The sequence below is a fragment of the Vigna unguiculata genome, chromosome 1 (genome assembly GCF_037176805.1).
Source record: "Vigna unguiculata cultivar grain cowpea cultivar isolate G323 ecotype 2 chromosome 1, ASM3717680v1, whole genome shotgun sequence".
Classification (NCBI taxonomy): Eukaryota; Viridiplantae; Streptophyta; class Magnoliopsida; order Fabales; family Fabaceae; genus Vigna; species Vigna unguiculata.
The window spans coordinates 10284358-10311950 of NC_140792.1; the positions used below are offsets into that span (position 1 = coordinate 10284358).

At 33.8% G+C, this 27593-nt stretch overlaps 2 protein-coding genes, 1 long non-coding RNA gene and 2 other non-coding genes across 6 annotated transcripts; 3 read left to right on the forward strand and 2 right to left on the reverse strand.

Moving 5' to 3' along the window:
• Positions 1-3033: 3033 nt before the first annotated feature.
• LOC114181481 (metal tolerance protein 10-like) lies at positions 3034-6115 on the forward strand. The gene is made up of 6 exons (XM_085670261.1): positions 3034-3202; positions 3802-3914; positions 4394-4638; positions 4779-4859; positions 4949-5179; positions 5534-6115. The coding sequence occupies exons 3-6, from the start codon at positions 4426-4428 to the stop codon at positions 5876-5878; spliced, it is 870 nt and encodes a 289-aa protein (XP_085526387.1). The 5' UTR covers positions 3034-3202; positions 3802-3914; positions 4394-4425; the 3' UTR covers positions 5879-6115.
• A 3920-nt stretch (positions 6116-10035) lies between these two features.
• LOC114165421 (small nucleolar RNA snoR116) lies at positions 10036-10115 on the forward strand. Its single transcript, XR_003599705.1, has one exon. It is a non-coding gene; the product is annotated as a small nucleolar RNA snoR116 (small nucleolar RNA).
• A 4397-nt stretch (positions 10116-14512) lies between these two features.
• Positions 14513-21399, reverse strand: LOC114176685 (ent-kaurene synthase-like 1). Of its 2 annotated transcripts, XM_028061838.2 has the most exons (15): positions 21104-21399; positions 19686-19767; positions 19080-19132; positions 18373-18658; positions 18121-18301; positions 17823-18040; positions 17616-17736; positions 17251-17348; positions 16937-17160; positions 16722-16834; positions 16523-16621; positions 15736-15951; positions 15491-15632; positions 15031-15276; positions 14513-14948 (listed from the first exon to the last, which is right to left on the reverse strand). In XM_028061838.2, the coding sequence occupies exons 2-15, from the start codon at positions 19735-19737 to the stop codon at positions 14640-14642; spliced, it is 2358 nt and encodes a 785-aa protein (XP_027917639.1). In that variant the 5' UTR covers positions 19738-19767; positions 21104-21399; the 3' UTR covers positions 14513-14639. The 2 variants fall into 2 exon arrangements, with proteins under 2 accessions (XP_027917639.1, XP_027917791.1); XM_028061990.2 differs by lacking the exon at positions 19686-19767.
• Positions 21400-22058: 659 nt separating this feature from the next.
• Positions 22059-22887, reverse strand: LOC146888691 (uncharacterized). Its single transcript, XR_014993059.1, has 2 exons — positions 22455-22887; positions 22059-22257 (listed from the first exon to the last, which is right to left on the reverse strand). It is a non-coding gene; the product is annotated as an uncharacterized LOC146888691 (long non-coding RNA).
• Positions 22888-24985: 2098 nt separating this feature from the next.
• Positions 24986-25065, forward strand: LOC114165408 (small nucleolar RNA snoR116). Its single transcript, XR_003599703.1, has one exon. It is a non-coding gene; the product is annotated as a small nucleolar RNA snoR116 (small nucleolar RNA).
• Positions 25066-27593: the final 2528 nt, after the last annotated feature.

Below are 27593 nucleotides of genomic sequence, written 5' to 3' on the forward strand. Positions count from 1 at the left end.
TGGAAAGGAACAAAAATGTTAAATTTTTTTAAAAAAATAGGACCAAATTGAAAACAGATAATGAATAATAGGACCAAATTGAATATAAAAATCTAATTGTGACACGTGGCATAATATGAGCTTGACACGTGTACATTTTTTTTTTAAATAAAAAAAATTTAAAAAATTTAAGAAAATTTAAAAAAAAATTAAAAAAAAAATCAAAAAAATCACAAAATGACACGTGGCAGTTACTGTTCACATCCGTTAACAATTTAGACGGAGTTAACGGAAAGGAGTTGATTGAAAAAGTATAACGAAAAGTAGGACCAAATTGAAAACAATTTAAAAAGTCGGACCAAAGTGAAAAAAGTCGACCAAAACTAGGACCAAATGACTATTTAAGCCTTAAATTTAAATTAGTAAATCTTTTAAAATAAGTTAAATATATTTTTGTCCTTCAACTTTTAATGAAAATTAAAATTAGTGTCTCTTGAAAATGTTGAACTCAATGGCAGATCATGACCAAAAGTGTTGAAGGTGCCAAAGTAATATAATTTTTAGATCATTAGTATAATGCTTCAAGATATATGAAGAAGTAGAATCTATTTTGTTTTCATCAATAATTTCCTTTTCATCACTTTTAAACAATGAATTCATTCTTTTATTCTTTATCAATATACCTTTTTTTTATAAATAATATTAAAAAATAATTTATCATAATCTAATAAAAAAATTGAGACACATAATTATTAAAAGAAAAATATATTATAGTCAAGTCACAATTAAAAATCGGTTATGAAAAAGCACATAATACATTATTATTATTTTTTCTATATTCATAACAAAATAAATATACAAAAAGCTCATGAGATAAAAAAAAAATTAATTATCAAGTGAGACAAGACAAGAGACGGGAAAGGAAGAGGATAAATGAGAAATATAATGAGTTTGTGTCTAACTTTTTTTCTTTAAAAACAAAAAGAAAACATATGAGAGTGAGAGATTATTACAATTTGTGAAAAACTAAAAAGACAATGAAAAGGAAAATAAAGATTATGTTAATAAATATTTGGTTTAATTACTCTTTTAATTCATGTTTTCATTTAAAGATGTTAAGTAGGTCCTCCGGTCTTTATTAGTCTCAATTTGATCGATCCCGATTTTTTTAAAAATTGATGCAAGTTGCTCTTTAATGATCAATTTCGTTCAATTTCTTAAAACAGATCAATGATTCTTTCATTAAAATGTAAACTCTTAACAGGGATGATTTGCTTTGCTTTGTTAGTGTAATTAACATAATCTTAGTGTCAATTTTTAAACAAAAATAGAGACCAAAAGAAAAATTAAACCTAAATATTTTCATTCTTTGTTATATTTAATTTTATATTTTATTATCTATTAACATTAAATGTTGTGCTTATATAAAACAAATAAAAAGATACACAATTTAATTTTCATCAATTCCTAATATGTACTACCTAATTTAAAATTTTTAATAAATTTCAAATATATTTTTATATTACATATATATATATATATATATATAAATCAAATTTTGGAGGGGCCATGGCCCTCCCTACCCCTAAAGAGATTCGTCCATGCTTAAACAAATTTAGTCCTTTATCTTTAGAAATGTGTGAATTTAGTCTTTTAAATCAAATTTTTGTAAGTTTATTTGATGTTGCAAACACATTTATCAGCTAACATTGCAGCGAATATATGTTAAACGTCGCAAACAATCTAAAATACTATAATGAAATGTGTTTGAAATGTCAAATAAACTTAACAAAATTTGGTTAAAATGACTAAATTCACCCATTAAGAAAACTAATTTCAATTTTCACTAAAGATAAAAATATATTTAATGTATTAAAATGTGATGATAAAATGCGCCACTTATAAAAGAACCTTAATTGCGCAATAATTGTGGAGATCTTCAACGTTAACTAATTAACACTACTTTTTATAGAATTTTCAATAGAAAATTTTCTTACTTAGCATGTGAGTAGGCAAATTTCACAATTAAAACATGAAGGAATCTGTTCTGAGTATTGAAAGTGATGTCTTTTGATGACTTCTATATAAGAGAAAGCTATGATATCCATAAATTGCTTTAACTTATAAAAATGTATTTACTTTTTTTTTTTTTTTACATTTTTCTCTCGTGAAAGTTTTTCTAGAAATTTCCTTGGACTCAAACAACTAGTCTCTTTTTTTAACTAAAAAAGTTTTCATATTTCAACATCAATTTTGCATCTTCTTTCAGCTACCTATTTTCTTAGTTGAAGAATTAAAAGTAGTTCTAATAAACAATAAAATCATCGCTCACACTGACCCAGATGCAAACTGCTTTTTCTATTTGTTTTTCTTATCCAACCTTACTAAACCAATCATTTTCGAATCCAAATTATACTTGTGATGCATAATTTATTTATGCTATTATTCAGGTAAAGCCTGGGAACTTTCGTTGATAGTCCTATAAGAAACATTATTTAATAATTAAACAACTAATGAATAGTATTTCTTTGCTTTTGTTCAACATTTCTTACAAAAATAAATAAATTTTTCAGCGACTAAGTAATTGAAATAAAAATATGAATATATTTACGTTAATTCAAAATTAGTTCAATCTAAAATGTTTCATTTTAATTAATAATATATATTCTTATCTTTTTAAGTTCATCTAACTTTCTAAACTGAAAAGCTATACTTTTTTTTTTATCTTTCTTCAAATTTTATTATTCAAATGACATTTTAAGTCATGGTAGTTTTCGATCTTATCACTATTATTCTTATAGATTAAGTTATAGATTAAGTTAAAGTTGTCTCCTTTTTGTTAAAATGTTCAATGGAGTGTTTTAATTTAACAAGTTTATGTAACGTGGCTTATTCAGCTTCTACTCATAAAAAAGTAACCCACCTACTTGGAAGCTTGCCTACACTCCACAAACAGAGGGTCCCCCACAAGCTCTGTTCTTTTCCTCTTCCTGGATGACCCTGTAAACTACGAAAGGCCCTTAACCTTTCCTGTTTTGGACAACCACCATGACAGAGAGTGGCGGTGGAAACCGCCGCGGGGAACCGCTGCTGGAAATGCAGGAGAAAGAGCTTGCAAAAGCTCCATGGAGACTTAACGTGGAGGAGTTTCGTTTGCCAAACCAAACGCATGATCATCACCATCATCGTTTCTTCTCTTTTGGTGGACTTCTTCGCAAACCCAGTAAGATATCCTCTTTTTTCATTTTGTTCTGTTCAAACGCTTTATGTGGGTCTAAGAAGTGCCATTGTTGATGCCTTCAATGAGTCTTTTACTGGGTGCACAGTTTAATAAGGGAGTTATCGTAAGCCTTAAAAGTTGGCGTGTGGGATTTTAGGAAACCTGTGTTAGTGTGATTATGTTTTGTTTTTGGACCTTTTGTTGGGTCTAGTTTTGTTGTATCTTTGGGAGGTATGGTTGGTGTGTTGGTTTGTGCAAACCCAGTGTGCCTTTGTTTACTCTTTGATGCTAAAAGTGGTAATGCCTTTATTTCGTGTATTTGGCCTGTGTTGAAATCGGAGAATCCGGACTAACCTTGTACTTTGAAGTGTTTGATGGGTATTTGTTTTTCTCTTCGTGGTGATGCTTTGAGTTTTGAAAACTGAAGAAGTTGGAGAAGTGTTGTTATTGGTTTGTGTTATGTTTATCGTAGACCATGCTAGGAATCTTTGCATATAAGCAGAATTTTGTGTTGAATGCTGACCATTGGTGCTTGTATTTGATTGATTATGTGAATTTTCTTAATTTCTCTCTAATAGTCCCAATGCTATTTTGTGATTCAGGGAAGCAACGGAAAGTGGCAGAATATTACAAGCAGCAGGAGAGTCTACTTGAAGGATTTACTGAGATGGAGACTATGACTGAAACGGGTGGTTTCCCAGGAGCTCTCACCGAGGTTCATTGTTCTATGACCACGGATTAGAACTAACCAGTTTTGACAATAATCTCAGCCAAAGTTTATGACTTTACTTTCAACTTTATCATTTCAAACACGTGAAAAAAAAAAATTGGTCAAATATAGTCTTAAAAATGAATTCTAAGTGTAACTTAATCTGATTTGTAAAATGAAATTTGCCCTTGATATAATTTGGTCATATTTCTAGTTTGTGTGAGATCTTCAACATGGGTTAGGCTTAAATCTACTTTCTAAGTTGGTATTGGAGTCTTAGACTACTGTGTTACTTATATTATCAGACCATCCATAAATATCAGATTTCATATTTAGATATCCAATCCTCGGTGTGGAGCATTGTGTTAGACATTTTACACTGAGACTAAATAAATATTTGATCAAGTTATAGTTACAAGTGAGTTTAAACCTTATCTTTTAAGATATAAAAATAGAACTCTACTAAATATACAAATGTTTATCAGGATGAAATGAAGCAACTACGAAGAGTGAGAGGATGGCTATGCACGTGTCAAATATATGTAACGTAGTGCTGTTTGCAGCAAAGGTTTATGCCTCAATTGCAAGCAGATCATTAGCAGTCATTGCCTCAACCATGGATTCTCTATTGGATCTCTTGTCAGGCTTCATATTATGGTTTACTGCACATGCCATGAAAAAGCCAAATCAATATCACTATCCAATTGGAAAGAAACGCATGCAACCAGTGGTAAGAAGTGATTTACACTGCTTTTTAGTGAATGCGATCTTTTAGATATAGTGCCATAATGCCCAGGTAGTGCAAATAGCAACAATTGTTTGTATAAGATAGTTGCAAAATAGTCATTGCATGATATGACTTCTGTGCAGGGTATCGTTGTTTTTGCATCAGTAATGGCAACCTTGGGATTACAGATTTTGATTGAATCTGCCCGGCAACTTATTTCCAAGGTAATTGGGATAAACTTTTGTTCTTGTTTGTTTCCATAATTATTATATCGACATAATTTAATTTCTTATATCGCACTTTCTTATTATAGTCTAAGCCTGACACGGATCCAACAAAACTCCACTGGATGATCGGGATTATGGTGGGTGTGACTATAGTGAAGTTCATTCTTACGGTCTACTGCCGAAGATTTAAAAATGAAATCGTTAGAGCGTATGCACAAGATCACTTTTTTGATGTCATTACTAATTTTGTTGGATTAGCTGCTGTTGTTTTAGCTGTTAAGTTCTACTGGTGGATTGATCCAACAGGAGCTATTATTGTGAGTTCATAACTACATCCTAATACTTCTCTTTAGTTTTCATGTTTTGTTTTCAGTTATTGGTACGTACGAACACGACTTTGCATTGCATTACACTTCTTTTTTAACGTCATTTTGTCTATGTAGAGGGACTAAATTCACATCATTTTGTTAAAGATAGATAATGTTAGATGATTGTTTGCTTGTTTCATCAAGCCCGTGAGGTTTTTTATGAGGAAAGATACGGAAAGGTACATTACCAATGAGTTGTAACACGAACTTACATAAGAGACTAGGACATCATTTTCGATAAAAAACCTTAAACGAGCTACTTCATTGAACTACTAATGATGATATCCTGAATGTGTAATGCAGATAGCATTGTATACCATTAATACATGGGCCAAGACTGTGATTGAAAATGTTGGTTCACTCATTGGAAGAACAGCACCACCTGATTTTCTGGCAAAGTTAACTTATCTCATATGGAATCACCATAAGCAGATCAAGCACATAGATACTGTTAAAGCATACACCTTAGGTGCAGATTACTTTGTGGAGGTCGACATTGTGTTGCCAGAAGACATGGTTCTCCACGAAGCACACAACATTGGTGAGACACTCCAAGAGAAGCTAGAGCAACTTCCCGAAGTTGAAAGGGCTTTTGTGCACATAGATTTTGAGTTCACTCACAAGCCAGAGCACAAGGCCACGGTGTGATATGCTGGCATAGCTTAGTTTTGCTAATTCTTCTCTTGTTTATTTTATGTAAGGCTAATAACGTAATGTTTCTTTCTGATGTTTGTAGTTTCTGATTCTTCTGAATGATATTTCCTATGTGGTTGATTTAGTGTAATGTGGGTTTAGTCCTACACTTAGTTGTCAAATTGCATTGTTTTGTTATGTCATGGGACAATGATTGCATACCTAACGTTGCTTTCTTCTTAGTTATTTTAAGTCAAAAATGGCATAAGATATTTGGATAATGATATTTCAACAAAAGTATGTGATAAGTTTTTGACAAAGGTGATGTGACGGTGGTTTTTTTAAATTTTTATTACGAAAAGGTTAGTTCACACGTACGGCAGAAAGAGAAAGGAAACTAAAATTAAATGTAAGTTAGAGAGAGAAAGTGAAGAAGATAAAAAGGGGGAAAGTGAGGCTGGGGGTTGCGAAGTGAGAAATCGGGAGAGAGAGGGAAGAAGTAAGGTCGTCGGAGTTTCTAGTTCAGTGAAAGCGAGATTCCGGCAAGCATTTCGCCATCGTTAGTGGAGGATCAGTGAAAGCGAGAAAGATAGAGAGAAAGAGGGATAAAGTGAGAACGAGAATGAGAGAGTGAGAGGAGTTAAGCATTGCAGATTAGTGGTGGATAATTGCAGTTATTGTCGCCGTTTGGGTGGGTTACTGGAGACAGGTCGTAGAAGAAGTCGTCGACGACAAGGAATTCGTCTTCCCGAGCGTACAATCGAACCTTTGCCGGAGCCCATTTAATTTATTTAACCTAGAGGTAATGTATTTCGTTCGTATTACGTAGAGGATGTGTTTGTAAAGTTGATCTCATTGGCTGTGGATGTGGTTGTTGGTGATTTTTGTTCTTTTGAGAGATATGGTTGGTGAATGAGCATTTTATGTCTGTGTTTGGTTGTCCGCTTCTAGCACTGACCATCATGTTATTGAATAACGAAGTCCAATCCAACAATTGTAACTGCATTACCTGAAGTATGTGGTCTTTGTTTCTGCACAATATTGTATAAACAAGTAACGCCGATGTGGGCAGTAACGCATGTGTATGTGGGGAGTTCAAGCACAGTTTTTTCATAACAGCTGCAGAAGATACCAAAAAACTTAACTTAAATTTACAAATCAGACAAGTATTCCTTTTCATGACCCAAGCCTGATCCAATTCCAATTCAATTATTTAAGTAGGAGTGTAGCCTCACAGTATCCCAAATAAAAACCTGTTACAAAAGACGGGAGTTAGTCGCACCTATGTGGGGACTACACTTAAACTTTTGCAATACTGCTTCCACATTGAATAAAAACTATTCTTAAGTCACTTTTTTCGAGCATTGACCATCATGTTACTCAATCACGAAGTGCAGTTGACCAATTAAAATTGAATGAAAGGAATTATGTGGTTTTTATATGTACACACAGTATAAACAGCTCACGCCGATGTGGGGAGTAAGGACGCTGTATGTGGGGAGTTGGAGCAAAGTTTTTTTAATAAAGCTGCAGGACAAGCCAAAAAACTTAATTAAAAGTGCTAAATACGTTATTCCTATTTCATTCCTTAATAAAAAAAATTACTTTGCATGACCCAAGCGTGATCCAATTCCAATTCAATTAATTTAGTGTGAGTGTAGCCTCACAGGACCCCAAGTAACAACCTGTTACAAAAGCGGGGAGTAAGTCGCAACTATGTGGGGAGTACACTTGAACTTTTCCAACACATTTGCCACATTGTATAAAACTTTGTTTAACTCTCGTTTTTGGAGCATTGACCATCATGTAACTCAATAACGAAGCCCAATGGACCAATTAAAATTGAATTAACTGAAGTATGTGGATTTTATATGTGCATTGAATTGTATAAACAGCTGACTCCGATGTGGGGAGTAAGGACGCTGTATGTGGGGAGTTGAACCAAAGTTTTTTGAACAAAGCTGCAGGACCACGCAATAAACATAATTTAAATGTGTGAAATTCGTTATTCCTATTTCATTCCTTAAGAAAAAAGTTACTAAACATGACCAAAACGTGATCCAATTCCAATTGAATTAATTAAGTGGGAGTGTGGCCTCACAGGATCCCAAGTATAAACCTGATGCAAAAGCGGGGAGTCAGTCACAAGTATGTGGGGAGTACACTTCAACTTTCCAATACTGCATCCACATTGTATAAAACTTTGTTTAACTCTCGTTTTTGGAGCATTGACCCTCATGTAACTCAATGACGAAGTCCAATAGACCAATTAAAATTGAATTAACTGAAGTATGTGGATTTTATATGTGCACTGAACTGTATAAATAGCTGACTCTGATGTGGGGAGTAAGGACGATGTATGTGGGGAGTTGAACCAAAGTTTTGTGAACAAAGCTGCAGGACAAGCCAAAAAACTTAATTTAAATATGGTAAAAACATTATTCCTATTTCATTTCTTAACAAAAATATTCCTTTGCATAAGCCAATTCCAATTCAATTAATTTAGTGGGAGTGTAGTCTCACAGGACCCCAAGTAACAACCTGTTACAAAAGCGGGGAGTAAGTCGCAACTATATGGGAGTTTAGTGTAATGTGGGTTTAGTGTAATGTGGGTTTAGTCCTACACTTAGTTGTCAAATAGCATTGTTTTGTTATGTCATGGGACAATGATTGCATACCTAACGTTGCTTTCTTCTTAGTTATTTTAAGCCAAAAATGGCATAAGATATTTATTTATACTTAGCTACCTCTGATAGATGCTTGCTATGTTATACTTCATTTTTTAATTGCCTCACAACAATTCCTTAGGTGGGTGCATGAGGGTAGGGTGTTAAAGGATGTAAATGTTAAAATGTAAAGTTCTTTAAAATAATTGCTCCTTTATGGAAAATGATATTTGATACCAATAAGAGGATGACATATTTAAGAAGAAAGTGGTAAATGTAAATAGTGGTTTGATGAGAAAGGAAGAGATGGATTTAAATATGTAAAATTAGGCTTTGATTTAAATTAGCTGTAGAGAAATTTTAGTCCTTATTTTCATATTTGTTTACTTTACCGCAATTTAGTACAAGGAATATCGAATATTGCATCCAAAATTAAATTATACGTGGAAGGAAATTCCCTTTTGATAACACAAGAACATGTACTTATGATTCGTGATACCATGGTAGAATGTAAACAGTGTTTATTAAGAAATTTGTTTAAAAAATTGAATCTCACCCACTCTTAATTGTCTAAAAATTTAAATATATTTCTTTGATAAATAACTTTTGTTAATATAATCTTGTATATATATATATATATATATATATATATATATATATATATATATATATATATATATTCTTTTATATATAGTTAACCTATATCAAATAGATTTTGAAAATATATAATTATTCAACAGCTTGCACCTTCACAATTTCATTGTGCACCCAAATACATCTTAAAATTCTAATTTGATCCTCTTTTGCATTTTGAGATTTATAATGAACAATTCAAGAGCATTCCCCAATGTATAATTTAAAATACAAAAAATATATTTTAGAATTATATCATTGTAATATATATTTAATATTCCAGATTCTACCGAATACAAAATAAAAAATACATTCTGGATTGTACAATATAAAATATATATATTTTTATTTTTCACATGCCTATTGGTGCATAATAAATCCATGGAGGTGTAGGAAGAAATGTCGTTCAACACAATAGTCAAGTCTATTATTGTAAATTCTCAAAAAAGAAAAAAAACTACCTATAATGATAAAAAATCTTGATATATATATATATATATATATATATATATATATATATATATAAATAATTTTCATTCTATTTTTTAAATATTTAATAAATATGTTGATTTAGTCCTAATGTTTAGATTTTTATTTTTGAACGAATAAGTTGGTGAAGTGCAGCAAGTAATTACGTAGGGAGGCCGCAAAGAAGTGGGCCTATTATGTCATGGGCTATGCGGCCTAAAATATCGGAAGGACCCATCACACTAGAAATTAGGGTTTCGTCGTTATTCTCTGTTCCACACCCTCGCTACCTATTTAATCCCCCATTATCTTTCACTCTACGAGAGTTCAGGTCACAAGGTATTCCGAAATCCTTGCACTTTTCTCTTTCAAAGTTTTAATTGTTCGTTGATTTTATCAGTTCTGAGGCAGTGATGACTAAATTATTACCATCAAACTATAAAAGCTTATGGAGCTTGTTGATGCCATCTATTTTATCTGAGCCTTTTCTTCTTTAAATTTTGTTTTCATATTTGATTTTCGTTGCGTTGTTTACTGGTTTTGGTTTGAATTTTCAGAGGAAATCGAAGCAAGGCAACAAATTAGAGTCTCTGATTCGCCTATTCCATGGCCATGTCTCTCTCACGCCTCATCAATCCTCTCTGCTGCAGTTCTTCAACTTCAAGTTCCTCTCTCTTTTCTTCCAATAGAGCCATGCAAACTTTCTCTTTTTTGATGGAACCATTTTGTTTTCTTTTTTCGTGGTTTAATTTCGTGAGTTCGGTGAATTGAAGCTGCTGCATTGAATAAATATTTCTCAAGTTTTGGAATTGTAGTGGCAAACTTTCTCAAATGTGATTTGGGTCTGTAAATTGCTGGCTGGAACTGGAAAGTTTATTGCTTGCTTGGTTGATTCTTTGTTTGTTTTCTTCAATATGAAGAGGAAAATAGTTATATGAAGCTGTTGAATTAAAGAAAAGGCATAGATAGAAAAGTGAATTTCTTTGTTTTCTGTATACATACTCAAATGGAAATTGGGAAATGATATGAGAAAACCTAAAGGATTTGACTTTATATGTTTCCTTTCTGCTTATAACGAGTTGCAAATTAAATATTTGACTTGATGTTTTTCTCCTCTCTTTTTTTTTATTTGTTTCAACGTTGGATGGCTCCTGTCTTATGTGCATACGGAACTATGCGCATCTCCTCTCTCTAATTTTTATTTCCTTTTCAACAGATTCTTTGGTGACTTCATCATATGTGAAGGAGAAAATGGAGAATACATCCTGGGTATGATATGCATGTACTTATGTTATATATTTACAGATAGAGAGAGAAAGAGAGGACACATAAGGTTAATCTAAGAGTAATTTCAAAAGAATCACTCCTTATCCTCACCTTTGATTTCTTTCAATCAAATAGTTCTATTGAGTAACTTATCTTTATCTGTTAGATTAAAAGAAATGAAAAGTGTAGTGTAAAGGAGTTACTCATGGATTGACTATGGAAGAATTACTTTTGGAATAACTTGTTCTGCAATTTTAGATTTCATTGTGATGAATAATATTGCCAAAAAATAAAATTGCAGTTGCAATAGTGGTCATGATACAGTTGAAAAGACAGCAAAAATCTTGACATTGTAACCACACTTGAAGTCTACATTGATGAAGGAAAGGAGATTTGATGATATCCATGGTGATCAAGGCTGGAATGTGTGCTCTCCATGTACTTACATCATTAAGAAAGTGTGCTTGTAGTTTGTAATTCATGTTGTAGACCTTAAAGCATTAATTAGATGTAGATTGGTCTTTTGTGTGGTTTTAATCTGTTGAATGGTTTTTCAACAGGTTAAAATGTCTCTTTTAATCTGTTGAATGGCTTTTTAACAGGTTAAAAGGTTGGTTGCAGTAGTCTTAAACTACAACAAATTCAATCAGTTGATTTAGTTTTTAATGGACTGATTTCACTTAAGTCAAGTGAAATCAACCGATTGATTTGAAAATCAACCTGTTGAATTTCGTAACAGTTTGACTATAAAAGTTGTGATTTTCGAAAGAGAGGTCTGTTGATCATTTTAGAGCACGATTTGGTTCTGGAAACTTGTGGAAACTCTCTCCTTCGTGATCATAGGTGTTGCAGCTGTTGAAGATTGATCTTGGATCAATTCTTGAAGCTTTTGCCATGGTTTGAAGCTTGGAGAAAGTGGTTTGTGGTAGGCAAGGCTATGCTACCACTGAGGTTTGATCTTTCTCAAGCTTTGTGTGTGTGCCTGGTGGTTTTCCAGGTCTGCAAGAGGGTTCTTGCTGTGCTGGTGTGATTCTTGTGTGATTCAAGAGTCTTTTGTGGTGATTTTGCATATTTTGGAAGTGTAAGGGTGGATTCTTTGTAAAAATTTTAAAATAGTGCAAAGTCAAGCTCAGGTTGCCTTGACAAACTGGATGTAGCTCAGGTTTGAGTGAACCAGTGTAAAAATTTGTGGTGTCCTCTCTTCTCTAACCTTTCTCTCTTGCATTTTCATTTTAAAGTTTCAAGAACTTGTGCTTTAATCATCTTTTTCATGTTCTTGCATGTTTTCATAGCATCTGAAGCATTGAGCATGTTTGTATAATCATTTGGAACTGATCTTGATCATTCTTGAGCATTTTGTTTCTGGTTTAAAATTCAAATTCACATTTATGCATTTTTCCTAGTATTTCAGTCGACTATTTTTCAGTTTCAATCGATTGATTATACCATAACAGAATCTGTTTAGTAAAATCAATCTGTTAACTCTGTTTTTGATCGATTGAAAATGTATAGTTCAGTACTGTTTGTAAAAATAGCCTAAAGTATTAACTAGCCAATTCAACCCCCCCCCCCCTTCTTGGCTTTTCAACCATTTCAAAACTAACAATATGAAAAAACAAAGTTGCCCTCCTGCTTTCCAGGCCGATGGTAAACCCTACCTTTAGGGGTGCAGGAGACTATAAACTAAGGCTAACTCCACTAATAATGTATTTAACACTTAGCTCCAAAGTTGATTCCTTAAAATTTAAAAACAGTTCATCATTACATTCAATAATAAGAAAGTGAAACGGTGTTAATTGGATAAGCTCTTTTATCTAAAGCTTTGTGTGTAATTAATTTGTTTACGGAAGTATATAAAACTTATGAAGTAGCTCCTTTATTTGTTTATAAGAATTTTTTAGGTTAAAATACATTTTTGGTTCCAATTATCATCAAGTTTTTTCAAATAAGTCCTAATTTTGGTATTGTGTTCAAATAGGTCCTAATTTTCGTCAATTTTGTTCAATTGGATCATTTTTTGCTAACACCGTTTAAATCATTAACAACCATGAACAGTGACTGCGACGTGTCACTTCGTGGTTTTTTTGAATTTTTTTTGAATTTTTTTAAATGTACACGTGTCAACCCAATAGCGTGCCACGTATCACTTCGTGGTTTTTTTGAATTTTTTTGAATTTTCTTTTTGAAATTTTTTTTTAAATTTTTTTTTTAAATGTCCACGTGTCAGCCCAATAGTGTGTCACGTGTCAAAGTCAATGTTCTATATTCAATTTGGTCCCTATATTTGTTATTTTTGTTCAATTTAGTCCCAATTTTTGTTAACATTAACCAATTTGGTCCCTATAAAAAATGTGATCAAATTTAATTTTTATATCAAAGTTATAATGATGTGAATTTTAATATATTATATAAAAATATTTAATAAAAAATGTGAATTTTAATATAAAAATTGAATTTGGTTTCAATTTCGAGAGGGACCAAATTGGTTAATTTTAACAAAAATTGGGACTCAATTGAACAAAAATAACAAATATAGGGACCAAATTGAATATAGAACATTGACTTTACACGTGGCACGCTATTGGGTTGACACGTGGACATTTAAAAAAATTTAAAAAAAAATTCAAAAAAAATCACGAAGTGACACGTGGCACGCTATTGAGTTGACACGTGTACATTTAAAAAAAATTAAAAAAAATTTAAAAAAAAAATTAAAAATTTAAAAAAACCACAAAATGACACGTGACAGTCACTGTTCATGGCCGTTAATGATTTAAACGGTGTTAACAAAAAAGACCCAATTGAACAAAATTGACGAAAATTGGAACCTATTTGAACACAAACCAAAATTAGAACTTATTTGAAAAAACTTGACGAAAATTATGATCAAAAAGGTATTTCAACCTATTTTTTAAATGTGGGACATGTTGGACAAATAAGTTTGTCGATTCTCACAAATCCATCTTCCATGACTCACAACTCAAGTCATATTCTGGTCTATCCACATAAATTTGTTTTTAATCTTGTATTCTTATACAAAACTCTGTCCAAATAATTTTTTTAATCTTGTATTATTGTACAGAACTGTTCATGTATTAAATATAACTATTTTTATTTAATCCTTCATTAATATAATATATTTATAGATATAAACCTAGTTTTTATTTCAAGATTTATTTTAATATTATTTTATAATATGTTTTGATGTCTACTTGTAGTATATAATACATTATGAATATAAATTTAAATTTCATTTTATGGTTTACTTTAATATTTTTCTATAATATGCTTCATTGTCTACATGTAACTAACTAATAAATAATTAATATTATGTTTTACTTATACTAAATCCTTATTTTTATAAGTTACTCAAATTAGGAATTAGAAATTGAAGAATTATAAAAACACATACAATAATTTTTCTTAATTTTTTTTTTCAAATTTATACTTTTCCGAACCACCCCAACTTTAATCACTATGCAGCTTCAAATCAAGGAGGTCAATACAAAGCAATCATAACATGATATTAAAGGGATTAAACCTAAAGACAAAAAGAATTGACCATCATAAACAAGATTAGAAGAAAGGAAAAACAAGGAAAACGAATCAGCAACAGTTGGGAAAGACTGGGGCTCTTTTTACTCAGCAGTTCTTGGTTGCATGTGTAGGTACTAAGTGGAATGGGGCATCACATTAGTAGAGCTTCAATGCTTTGACAGAACTAAGGTTCTACCGAAAATGTTCTAATAATTCATCAAAGAGATGACAGGATCATTAATCACTGCCTTTACACTAGAGTACATCTCATGTGAAGTAAATCCATCATCCTTCATGTAAAATAGATGTAAAACTTTTGTCATTTTCCAAAACAAATCCTTGCAATCTCTGGGAACTAAGCTTCCTTTTTCATGCAAAATTAACCTCAGCAGTTCTATTCTCTTTTCCTCAGCATCACCCTTCAGTTTTTCGATAGCATCTTCGGCAGTAGAAGCTCCATTGCCTTGAGTAATATGCAAAGACAGTACATTCAATTTCCCTTCCTCAGATTCTCTCTACAACAGAGATGAAAACATTAGTTGCCATAACTCATTAGTAAAAACATTAGTAAACAAGGAGCACATATGTATTATGTACCTTAAAACTGTGAATGTCATTAAAAAGACGACCACATGTACTCATGAGCTTATACAGATGATTCAATTCGTGAGTCTCAGCATCTTCATTTGAAAGCTTAGGTCCTACAAGATAGAGGGCAGGAAGTACAATTGGACCTAAGGCAAATGATATGTATGCATTTTCCATATAATCATCAATTGTTGGCACCGTCTTCGTTCGCTGCCACTCAGCTTCTTTATACATTGATTGAATCAGATCCAACCACTGTAAAAAGTAAACAAATTCAACCTATTGGTTAAGAAGTCATCTTTACTTGCAGAACTCCATGTAAATTTCATGTCATTTAAGTAACTTTTTCTTAGACAAGAGCCAAACTAATATTATTAACATAAAGAACAAGTCACTGTTAAGGTTTTTCAAGGACCATATTTCAAATGACTGCATAAAATGAAGGCACAAACAAGAAGAAATGTCTCACAATCTTGATAACATTGTTTTTCACATTACGTCCTTGTCGCTTGACTGATTTCTCTCCAATCTCACAAACTGTGCTGTGAATTGCGGAAAATATAATCTTAACTGTCTCAGAACAACAAGCAGTGTTGATATCTACATCCCACCTGCAGTTTAATTGTAATAATATCACTGTGTGTGCAGGAAATTTGTGATAGAAGTCATTTAGAAATCAAGTGATGGCCGTTTCAAATAATAATAGGAATATACTTCTCAACTAGTTGAATAAGGTCCACTAGTTCCTCTTCAGAACCTCCAACATCAAAGAAATCATCAACAACTGTTGTGAGCACCCCATTTTTTGCCCAGGATATGCGAGCATCAGAAAGTTCAGGTGTGAAAAGTGTAGCAGCACCAGAGAAGTAACAGTAGGCCAGTTTCTGCCTCGCAAATTTTAGTTGGTCTAGTCTGTACTCAACAACCCATCTGCATATGGTATTGTAGCACATTTAAATCAAACTTGAAAAAATGTGATATGACAGTTAAGGGATGTGATGTGTAGTATGGAAGTAAGGTGTGTGTTTCTTAAGTAGGTATGACAGTTTTCTGATTCACAAGGTTAATGTACTGAAGTTTTTCTGAAGGAGGAGACTCCTTGTTTGGGATCAGACGTGACTCAGTATTCGTTCTACAAATTCTGATTCAAATCATGAATTATTTCAATAAAATATTACAGTTTGTGTTCAAACATTTGAATTTAACAAAATGAATGTTCCTAAGTCGAAATGTGAGTGGATACTATCTTTATGATGCATATTTGAATAAAATTTCTTCACAATTAAGCATGAGTAGTAGCATCGACAAAAGAACCCAGATTCCTCAATGACAACAAGCCAGAAGAGAAACACTAATGAGGGAGGAAGATATACTTAAAACTCTCTGTGGTTAGCACTACCAAACCTTAAGCTATAGTGAATTGATTATGGTATTTATCTATGGATCTATGGCTAAATGCATATCTTTGAAAAATTGAGAGAAAAAGAAAAGAAAGACATGCCTGGAAAGCTGTTTCAACTCTTCAATGTGTATTGATTGACAGATATTGAAGTCTTCTACTGCTAGCTTTAGAATTTCTTGGCTTACAAGATTGCATGATCTGGATCATACTAACAATCAATAATTTGATCTCTAAAAATAGAAAGGAACAAAACAGAGATTGAGACAATTGAAACAAACTAGCAGAGAACCATCTATACCTATAGGATGATTTTGAAATTCTTGTTTCTTCTACATTGTAATACTCCATTGATCTCCTGTTTAACAATCGCTCCAAATTTGCATACAAAGGAAAATTAAGAACATCCTTGACCTAAAATACGAAAAAAACAAAAAAACTCACCATTAGAAAACATTATAAGATTGTATAAAACTAAGGAAGTAAAGTTTCTGAAAGACTAAAACAAGAAACTACCTCTTGGTCGACATAACTACGAAGCTTATCAGCATATAATCTGTAAGGGGAGGATTCCTGCTTCAGAAGCTGTTTCGTCCACAAACTCTGTCTCACCAAAATTGATTCATCAGGATGTATAATGGCTTGTGAAGCCCTATAAAGCTCTATCACAGCACTAACATCCTTCAAGTACCCTTTCAAGGACTCAGCAAATTTATCTTCAGAATATTGATAAAATGGATCTGCGACGACACAACATACAGATTAGTTTACTTGGTATTGATCCAAAAGGTAAAAACTTTGAACAGCGTGAATGTTACAAATCATCAAACCTGAAGATACATCATAGCCATTGAGACGCAAGATTCGAAATGCCATTGCACAGGTGGTGGGATCTAAGAATATATCTTCCGCTCCTTGCACCCAAAATCTGTTTATTTTTTCACAAATTATATATATATACAGAGGGATTCAAGGGATTTAAATGAGAAGTTATATGCTGAATATTTTGAATAGAATGGTATCTGAACGAATGCTTTGAGTGTTTTCAAACTTACTATCAAAGGATGTTGAATATCTTGAATAGAATGTTATCTCTATATTTTCATCACATCACATGCTTATAATTTTTTTCCCACCTCTCAAGTAACTGACATGATGTTAATAACGGATGCATGCGCACTAAATGGAGTATTACCTGTATGTATCATCCAATACACTACGAATTTCCTCTTTGAAATGATGATTAATACCCAACCTTTCAAGACTATCAATCATACAGAGTCGAGCATATATATCCAGAGGGTGAATTGTCGGAACTGATTTGACAAAAAAAAAAAAGAAATTACCCTATGAAAAATAGTAAATAGACTTAAATTAAGAGAAATACAATTTGGAAACACACCTGCATTTCCAAATTTTTCTAGTACAGATTGGAGGTAACCAAGACATTCAGCATTCTTAAGGCGCTGAAAAACAGCTGCTGTTGTAGCAGGTGAATTGAACAAAGATCCATTCTTTCTTTGATATTTCATGATTGTTTTCCAATCTTGTGAATCTTGCATTCCTTCTGAAACATATGCTTGATATTCTCTCCACCCTTCTGAATTTCTTTGTTTACCTCTGGACAATTACGCCAGAAAGAGGTCAGTTTGGGGAAGTTAAGCAAAAGGAAAAAACAAGATGTCTCTACTAAATTCTACCTTTGGAGTTCTATTTCTCTCTTTTGGATCATTGTATTCAAGATCGTAGCTTCAATTGGAAGATTAATGCCCAAATTTTGTGCATATTCTATCAAAGAAGGAAAATTGATACCAAATCCTATGGGAAGGTGCTGCTTCTCATCCTGGATTGAGGCAATGTTTGACTGAATAAAGTGAAGACCTGGAGGAATATCAGGAAACATGATTTATACAGCAGCAGAGAAAGAAAGGGTTAGGAGAAGAGTAAAGTACCCCTGTTAATTTGATCTTCTCCGACACCCCATTGCTTTAGAGCAAGGATGGATGCTAAGGTAGATAAGAGAGCATCATTCATCAGTAATGGATGGCGATCAGGAAGACCCCAAGAACCATCTAAGTGTTGATTAGCCAACAACCAATTTAAGCACTGAGGGAAAAGTGGGGTCTGATGAGAAGCTGGAGAGGTTATCATTGCCACCCAAGCTGTATCATATGAAGAAATCGAAAGTTCAACCTTGTTGAACAATTTCCTGATTCTGTCTTTTGACTCCCCAAGGCACTGCATGCAATAAAACATACATTTTATTCCCTCAAAGTCTCAAAAATCGTCTACTACTACAAGTGTGGTTACAATGTCAAGATTTTTGCTGTCTTTTCAACTGTATCATGACCACTATTGCAACTGCAATTTTATTTTTTGGCAATATTATTCATCACAATGAAATCTACAATTGCAGAACAAGTTATTCCAAAAGTAATTCTTCCATAGTCAATCCATGAGTAACTCCTTTACACTACACTTTTCATTTCTTTTAATCTAACAGATAAAGATAAGTTACTCAATAGAACTATTTGATTGAAAGAAATCAAAGGTGTGGATAAGGAGTGATTCTTTTGAAATTACTCTTAGATTAACCTTATGTGTCCTCTCTTTCTCTCTCTATCTGTAAATATACAACATAAGTACATGCATGTCATACCCAGGATGTATTCTCCATTTTCTCCTTCACATATGATGAAGTCACCAAAGAATCTGTTGAAAAGGAAATAAAAATTAGAGAGAGGAGATGCGCATAGTTCCGTATGCACATAAGACAGGAGCCATCCAACGTTGAAACAAATAAAAAAAAAAGAGAGGAGAAAAACATCAAGTCAAATATTTAATTTGCAACTCGTTATAAGCAGAAAGGAAACATATACAGTCAAATCCTTTAGGTTTTGTCATATCATTTCTCAATTTCCATTTGAGTATGTATACAGAAAACAAAGAAATTCACTTTTCTATCTATGCCTTTTCTTTAATTCAACAGCTTCATATAACTATTTTCCTCTTCATACTGAAGAAAACAAACAAAGAATCAACCAAGCAAGCAATAAACTTCCAAGTTCCAGCCAGCAATTTACAGACCCAAATCACATTTGAGAAAGTTTGCCACTACAATTCCAAAACTTGAGAAATATTTATTCAATTCAGCAGCTTCAATTCACCGAACTCACGAAATTAAACCACGAAAAAAGAAAACAAAATGGTTCCATCAAAAAAGAGAAAGTTTGCATGGCTCTATTGGAAGAAAAGAGAGAGGAACCTGAAGTTGAAGAACTGCAGCAGAGAGGATTGATGAGGCGTGAGAGAGACATGGCATACAGTGAGTGAAAGGAATGGTGTCGCTGTTCCAAACACCAAAGTGGGGGCATATAGTCAAAAAATCAAATACATGTCACTAAAAAATCAAATTCGACAAAATTCAGCAAGATCAACCTCCATACACATTATTAGTCACTCAAATAACCGAGTCACTCAAATCAGGGCTTGTACAACAACATAACACCTAGGGATGTCAAAACGGGCCAACCCGACCCGTTTTGACCCGGCCCGATTTTGGCCCGATTTATACGGGCCGGGCCGGGCTGGCCCTCAAGGGTGAAACGGGTTACACTTTTGAACCCGGCCCGCAAGCTGGCGGGCTGGCGGGCTGGCCCGCGGGCTTTTTTCCATATGTTACATTTTCAGTCCAAAATCAGATTTCAACAAAATTATTGCAACAAAAACAACCCTGCAGTATATAATATAACTGATCACAAAACAAACAACCCTACAATATATATAAATGACATTTTGCTCTCTGCAAGTCATCAAGACACTGTTGCAACATCAATAACAAGTCTGAATTAGAGTACTTTAGGCATGGAGCATTACCAAAGTGCAAACAGTTACATAAAAAAAAACAGAAGCATTAATTATGGATGAGAGGTTGTATAATTTGTTTGGCAACATGTGCTGCAGAAGCATCTAAACCCTCCAAATCAATAGGAGCATCTTCTGAAATCTCCCCATCATCAAACCCCGGTAGAGATGCCTCAAACAAATTAGAGTTCAGAACAGTTAAAAAGGAGGTGGCATTATAGTTCTACATCAAATATACTGCAGTGTATAAGCAAATTTCAGTTTAAGTTAATGCCAAACAACTCAATCCCAGCTTTGCAAACACGGCACATACAACTTTGCAACTTGGTACTTTCTATCATATAATTCAATCATTAATGAAGAACATATTTTTGTCTCAAGGATGATAGAACAATATGAAACAGTGGCAGTATTTATTTGATCACAGTGCAACGATGAAATACATGTTCTCCACATATCTCCAACATGATTACAGATAAACAGACAAACAAAGAAAACAACCACAACTATCAGCCTATCACACAGTCAGATAAAAAATAGTAACACTAGAAAAACAAGAAAAAAAGAAATGAACATCACCACCACACCAAAACGGCAGCAACTACGAAATTGAAATTGGGGGAAAATTTAACCAACAACAGCACAACAATTATGATTCACAGAATGGGTCCAATCCAAACAAGGACAAATCGCAGCAACAACAACCACACATACACCATAACTTCCAATTACAGGAAACCAATTTTAGGGTTACGAAAATCATAAATTTAGGTTACAAATTGAAAGAAAATGGAACCAGAACGCAAATTACAAACAAACCTGTGTTCGTGGTGGTCGTGGCTGTCGAAATCGTTCGTCAATCGCAGTCCGATGGTGGCGCTGCTGCCCCTGCCAGCGACGTGGTGGATGTCACGGTGGAGGAGAAAGGAGACGCCGTGAATGGCCTGCACTCTGCCTTCGTGTTTCTTGGCCAGCGACGTGGGTGGAGGAGAAACGAGGGTGCTCTCTTCTGGTTTCCCAAAACGCGGGTGGTGGAGGAGGAGGAGAAGAGAGTGTGAGAGGAATGAAGGAATAAGTCTGGCAGTGGCAACGATAATAATGGAGAAAGAAAACCCTAATACCTTTTAAGCCTTGTCTGGGTTTTGGAATTTGGATGAAAGTGACAACGATAATAATGGAGTTTGCCGCCACTACTTGTCTCGGTGAAACTAGGTTTTTGTTAACAATGAAATTGGGTTTGATTGGGCTTGCCCAAACACAATGCGTCCACTTCAGAATTCGCACATGGTTTGTGCTTCTTGTACCCCATCATTGTCAAGTGCACACCATATTAATATCAAAAAGGCTAAAATATCCTTTCTTAGTGCACAACACTCCTGTTGCCTCCGCCGCAGTGAAAAGAAGAAGACAGAGAGATCTCTGCAGAGAAAGAAGAGAAAAACATAATACTATGCAAAAATAAATAAATAAATAAAAGAACTTATTCTAGATCTTTTTTTTGAAAACGAATTTTTTAAAATCTTAAAAATTAAACACTCCACCCACATCCTACTGCTACACTGCACGTGTTTTTTTTTTATTCATTAACTTATACGGCCCGCGGGCTGGCCCGTTTTGGCCCGTGGGCTGGCCCGACGGGCCAGCGGGCTTGACGGGCCGGGCTGTCATGGGTTGGCGGGCTGAAATTCTTGGCCTGGCCCATGCTTTTTCAGGCGGGCTGGCGGGCCGGCCCGTCGGGCCTGGCCCATTTTGCCATCCCTAATAACACCATCAATAGACATATGAATATGGAATTCCTTAAAAAGATAGTAAATAATTCATCAAAACAGCAAGGGTGGTGAATAACAGAAAATCAAAACAGCAAGGGTGGTGAATAATTCATCAAAACAGCAACACAATTACACCATTATACAACAGTCCAGTCCAACACATGGTTACCTGAATATTGCTCCAATCCAAATAAGCGGCAGCAGCTACGCAAATTGAAACTGGGGAAGATTTAACGATGAACATCCATTAACGGCAGCAGCAACAACAATTACGATTCATGATTCACAGAATGGGTCGTGGTGGTCGGAAATTACAAAATCAGAAATTTAGGATTATCAAAATTGGGAATTTAGGTTACAAATCGGGTGAAATGGAACCATAACTCAAATTTGGAACATACTTGTCTTCGCGGTGGTCGTGGCGGTCGGAATCGTCTGCCAATCGCAGTCCGACGGTGGCTCCGCTGTTTTCGCGGTGGTCGTGGACGCTGTTTTCTCCAAATAGCGAACGCCGTGGTGGATGTCAAGGTGGAGGAGAAGAGAAGCGGGTATGGTTAGCGATGACGACGTGGTGGCCTGTGTGTTTTGCGGTGGCCAGCGGCGACGTAGCCAGGGCAGACAATGGAAATCGGAGAGAGAGAGTGCGCGGAGGGAGAGATTGGGTGGGTGGGTGGGGAGCGCAAACAGAGAGACAGTGAGTGAGGGGTGGCCTGTGTGTTTGGCGGTGGCCAGCGGCGACGTAGCGAGCGCAGGAAATCGGAGAGAGAGAGTGCGCGGAGGGAGAGATTGGGTGGGTGGGTGGGGAGCGCAAACAGAGAGACAGTGAGTGAGGGTGAGGGAGAGGGATGCTGAAATATGCACGTGGGTGGGATATTTTTAATTAACTGGTACGGGCCGCGGGCTGGCCCGTTTTGGCCCACGGGTTGGCCCGACGGGCCAGCGGGCTTGACGGGCCGGGCTGTATGGGGTTGGCGGATTGAATTTCTTGACCCGACCCATGTTTTTTTTGTCGGGCTGGTGGGCCGACCCGTCGGGCCCAGCCCATTTTGACACCCCTACATATATATATATATATATATATATATATATATATATATATATATATATATATATATATATAACTCTTGGAACAAAGCGAAGTGCATGTGTTGGGTTGTGTGCTGTTGTTTTCTCTTATATAATTAACTACTAATTAATTATAGAGGATAGAAGGTGTTTAAGATACACTTAGTCAAACATTTTCTAAACTCATTTACTCTTACGGATTTCATTAATAATAGATTTAATTACATCTTTTATCATTCAACTTGTTTTGTTTCTACAACTTCCCACAACACTGATAACTGTGTAAAATAATATTGGGCACATTTTCACAAACAGTGCAGAAAAAGGAAAACATTGGTGAACAAGAGGACAAAGATCATTTACTAATGTTGATAAAGAAAAATAAAAATCAAATTGATGCCACTAGTTGATGACATGCATTGGTGCAGTAATAAACCACGCTTTTCAAGATAGTTTCTAGGAGCATTGGTATGTTCAATTTATATTCTTCTTTACCCTTCCCCTATATTTAAATAAATTAATATTTTATTATAATATAATATTTTATTAGAAATAATTGATGTAAGATGTATCTTATTTGTAGAAGTGTCAAAAAAAACTTTTTCCATTTCTTGAAATGAATCTTTGTTCGAAATATAATAGTTGGGGACACTTAAAACATTTTAGTTCAGTATAACTCAATTAAATCCAAATATAACTGATACTTTATCTCTAGATGTTAGATGTGCTTAAAAAAGTTACTTCTAAGCCAAACTACTTCAGAAGTAAACAGAATTAGTATATAAAATTAGTTATAATTCAATTAATGATTTTTTTCAAAATCAAAGTTATCACTTAAATGATAATTTTAAAATTTTAGAATGGTCACGTAATTGAAAAATTTGTTTATTTTGATGACTAACACTTACGTGATATTAATTGTCTAAAAATTTAAATATATTTCTTTGATAAATAACTTTTGTTAATATAATCTTGTATAATATATATATATATATATATATATATATATATATATATATATATATATATATTCTTTTATATATAGTTAACCTATATCAAATAGATTTTGAAAATATATAATTATTCAACAGCTTGCACCTTCACAATTTCATTGTGCACCCAAATACATCTTAAAATTCTAATTTGATCCTCTTTTGCATTTTGAGATTTATAATGAACAATTCAAAAGCATTCCCCAATGTATAATTTAAAATACAAAAAATATATTTTAGAATTATATCATTGTAATATATATTTTATATTCCAGATTCTACCGAATACAAAATAAAAAATACATTCTGGATTGTACAATATAAAATATATATATTTTTATTTTTCACATGCCTATTGGTGCATAATAAATCCATGGAGGTGTAGGAAGAAATGTCGTTCAACACAATAGTCAAGTCTATTATTGTAAATTCTCAAAAAAGAAAAAAAACTACCTATAATGATAAAAAATCTTGATATATATATATATATATATATGTATATATATATATATATATATATATATATATATAATTTTCATTCTATTTTTTAAATATTTAATAAATATGTTGATTTAGTCCTAATGTTTAGATTTTTATTTTTGAACGAATAAGTTGGTGAAGTGCAGCAAGTAATTACGTAGGGAGGCCGCAAAGAAGTGGGCCTATTATGTCATGGGCTATGCGGCCTAAAATATCGGAAGGACCCATCACACTAGAAATTAGGGTTTCGTCGTTATTCTCTGTTCCACACCCTCGCTACCTATTTAATCTCCCATTATCTTTCACTCTACGAGAGTTCAGGTCACAAGGTATTCCGAAATCCTTGCACTTTTCTCTTTCAAAGTTTTAATTGTTCGTTGATTTTATCAGTTCTGAGGCAGTGATGACTAAATTATTACCATCAAACTATGAAAGCTTATGGAGCTTGTTGATGCCATCTATTTTATCTGAGCCTTTTCTTCTTTAAATTTTGTTTTCATATTTGATTTTCGTTGCGTTGTTTACTGGTTTTGGTTTGAATTTTCGAAGGAAATCGAAGCAAGGCAACAAATTAGAGTCTCTGATTCGCCTATTCCATGGCCATGTCTCTCTCACGCCTCATCAATCCTCTCTGCTGCAGTTCTTCAACTTCAGGTTCCTCTCTCTTTTCTTCCAATAGAGCCATGCAAACTTTCTCTTTTTTGATGGAACCATTTTGTTTTCTTTTTTCGTGGTTTAATTTCGTGAGTTCGGTGAATTGAAGCTGCTGCATTGAATAAATATTTCTCAAGTTTTGGAATTGTAGTGGCAAACTTTCTCAAATGTGATTTGGGTCTGTAAATTGCTGGCTGGAACTGGAAAGTTTATTGCTTGCTTGGTTGATTCTTTGTTTGTTTTCTTCAATATGAAGAGGAAAATAGTTATATGAAGCTGTTGAATTAAAGAAAAGGCATAGATAGAAAAGTGAATTTCTTTGTTTTCTGTATACATACTCAAATGGAAATTGGGAAATGATATGAGAAAACCTAAAGGATTTGACTTTATATGTTTCCTTTCTGCTTATAACGAGTTGCAAATTAAATATTTGACTTGATGTTTTTCTCCTCTCTTTTTTTTTATTTGTTTCAACGTTGGATGGCTCCTGTCTTATGTGCATACGGAACTATGCGCATCTCCTCTCTCTAATTTTTATTTCCTTTTCAACAGATTCTTTGGTGACTTCATCATATGTGAAGGAGAAAATGGAGAATACATCCTGGGTATGATATGCATGTACTTATGTTATATATTTACAGATAGAGAGAGAAAGAGAGGACACATAAGGTTAATCTAAGAGTAATTTCAAAAGAATCACTCCTTATCCTCACCTTTGATTTCTTTCAATCAAATAGTTCTATTGAGTAACTTATCTTTATCTGTTAGATTAAAAGAAATGAAAAGTGTAGTGTAAAGGAGTTACTCATGGATTGACTATGGAAGAATTACTTTTGGAATAACTTGTTCTGCAATTTTAGATTTCATTGTGATGAATAATATTGCCAAAAAATAAAATTGCAGTTGCAATAGTGGTCATGATACAGTTGAAAAGACAGCAAAAATCTTGACATTGTAACCACACTTGAAGTCTACATTGATGAAGGAAAGGAGATTTGATGATATCCATGGTGATCAAGGCTGGAATGTGTGCTCTCCATGTACTTACATCATTAAGAAAGTGTGCTTGTAGTTTGTAATTCATGTTGTAGACCTTAAAGCATTAATTAGATGTAGATTGGTCTTTTGTGTGGTTTTAATCTGTTGAATGGTTTTTCAACAGGTTAAAATGTCTCTTTTAATCTGTTGAATGGCTTTTTAACAGGTTAAAAGGTTGGTTGCAGTAGTCTTAAACTACAACAAATTCAATCAGTTGATTTAGTTTTTAATGGACTGATTTCACTTAAGTCAAGTGAAATCAACCGATTGATTTGAAAATCAACCTGTTGAATTTCGTAACAGTTTGACTATAAAAGTTGTGATTTTCGAAAGAGAGGTCTGTTGATCATTTTAGAGCACGATTTGGTTCTGGAAACTTGTGGAAACTCTCTCCTTCGTGATCATAGGTGTTGCAGCTGTTGAAGATTGATCTTGGATCAATTCTTGAAGCTTTTGCCATGGTTTGAAGCTTGGAGAAAGTGGTTTGTGGTAGGCAAGGCTATGCTACCACTGAGGTTTGATCTTTCTCAAGCTTTGTGTGTGTGCCTGGTGGTTTTCCAGGTCTGCAAGAGGGTTCTTGCTGTGCTGGTGTGATTCTTGTGTGATTCAAGAGTCTTTTGTGGTGATTTTGCATATTTTGGAAGTGTAAGGGTGGATTCTTTGTAAAAATTTTAAAATAGTGCAAAGTCAAGCTCAGGTTGCCTTGACAAACTGGATGTAGCTCAGGTTTGAGTGAACCAGTGTAAAAATTTGTGGTGTCCTCTCTTCTCTAACCTTTCTCTCTTGCATTTTCATTTTAAAGTTTCAAGAACTTGTGCTTTAATCATCTTTTTCATGTTCTTGCATGTTTTCATAGCATCTGAAGCATTGAGCATGTTTGTATAATCATTTGGAACTGATCTTGATCATTCTTGAGCATTTTGTTTCTGGTTTAAAATTCAAATTCACATTTATGCATTTTTCCTAGTATTTCAGTCGACTATTTTTCAGTTTCAATCAATTGATTATACCATAACAGAATCTGTTTAGTAAAATCAATCTGTTAACTCTGTTTTTGATCGATTGAAAATGTATAGTTCAGTACTGTTTGCATCCTAACTTGGTGATCTATTTGATTCAATTAAATGAGGTTTTTAGCTTGTAAAAATAGCCTAAAGTATTAACTAGCCAATTCAACCCCCCCCTTCTTGGCTTTTCAACCATTTCAAAACTAACAATATGAAAAAACAAAGTTGCCCTCCTGCTTTCCAGGCCGATGGTAAACCCTACCTTTAGGGGTGCAGGAGACGACTTCGAGCCCAACAAGGCAAA

Coding starts and splice junctions, on each gene's coding strand:
- LOC114181481 (XM_085670261.1), top strand. CDS start 4,426: ATGGCTATGCACGTGTCAAATATATGTAACGTAGTGCTGTTTGCAGCA. Junction 4,639..4,778: donor AGAAACGCATGCAACCAGTG/GTAAGAAGTGAT, acceptor ACTTCTGTGCAG/GGTATCGTTGTTTTTGCATC. Junction 5,180..5,533: donor ATCCAACAGGAGCTATTATT/GTGAGTTCATAA, acceptor TGTGTAATGCAG/ATAGCATTGTATACCATTAA.
- LOC114176685 (XM_028061838.2), bottom strand. CDS start 19,737: ATGTCTCTCTCACGCCTCATCAATCCTCTCTGCTGCAGTTCTTCAACT. Junction 16,835..16,936: donor GTAGTTATGTCGACCAAGAG/GTAGTTTCTTGT, acceptor TTCGTATTTTAG/GTCAAGGATGTTCTTAATTT. Junction 16,622..16,721: donor ATTTCAAAATCATCCTATAG/GTATAGATGGTT, acceptor AGTATGATCCAG/ATCATGCAATCTTGTAAGCC.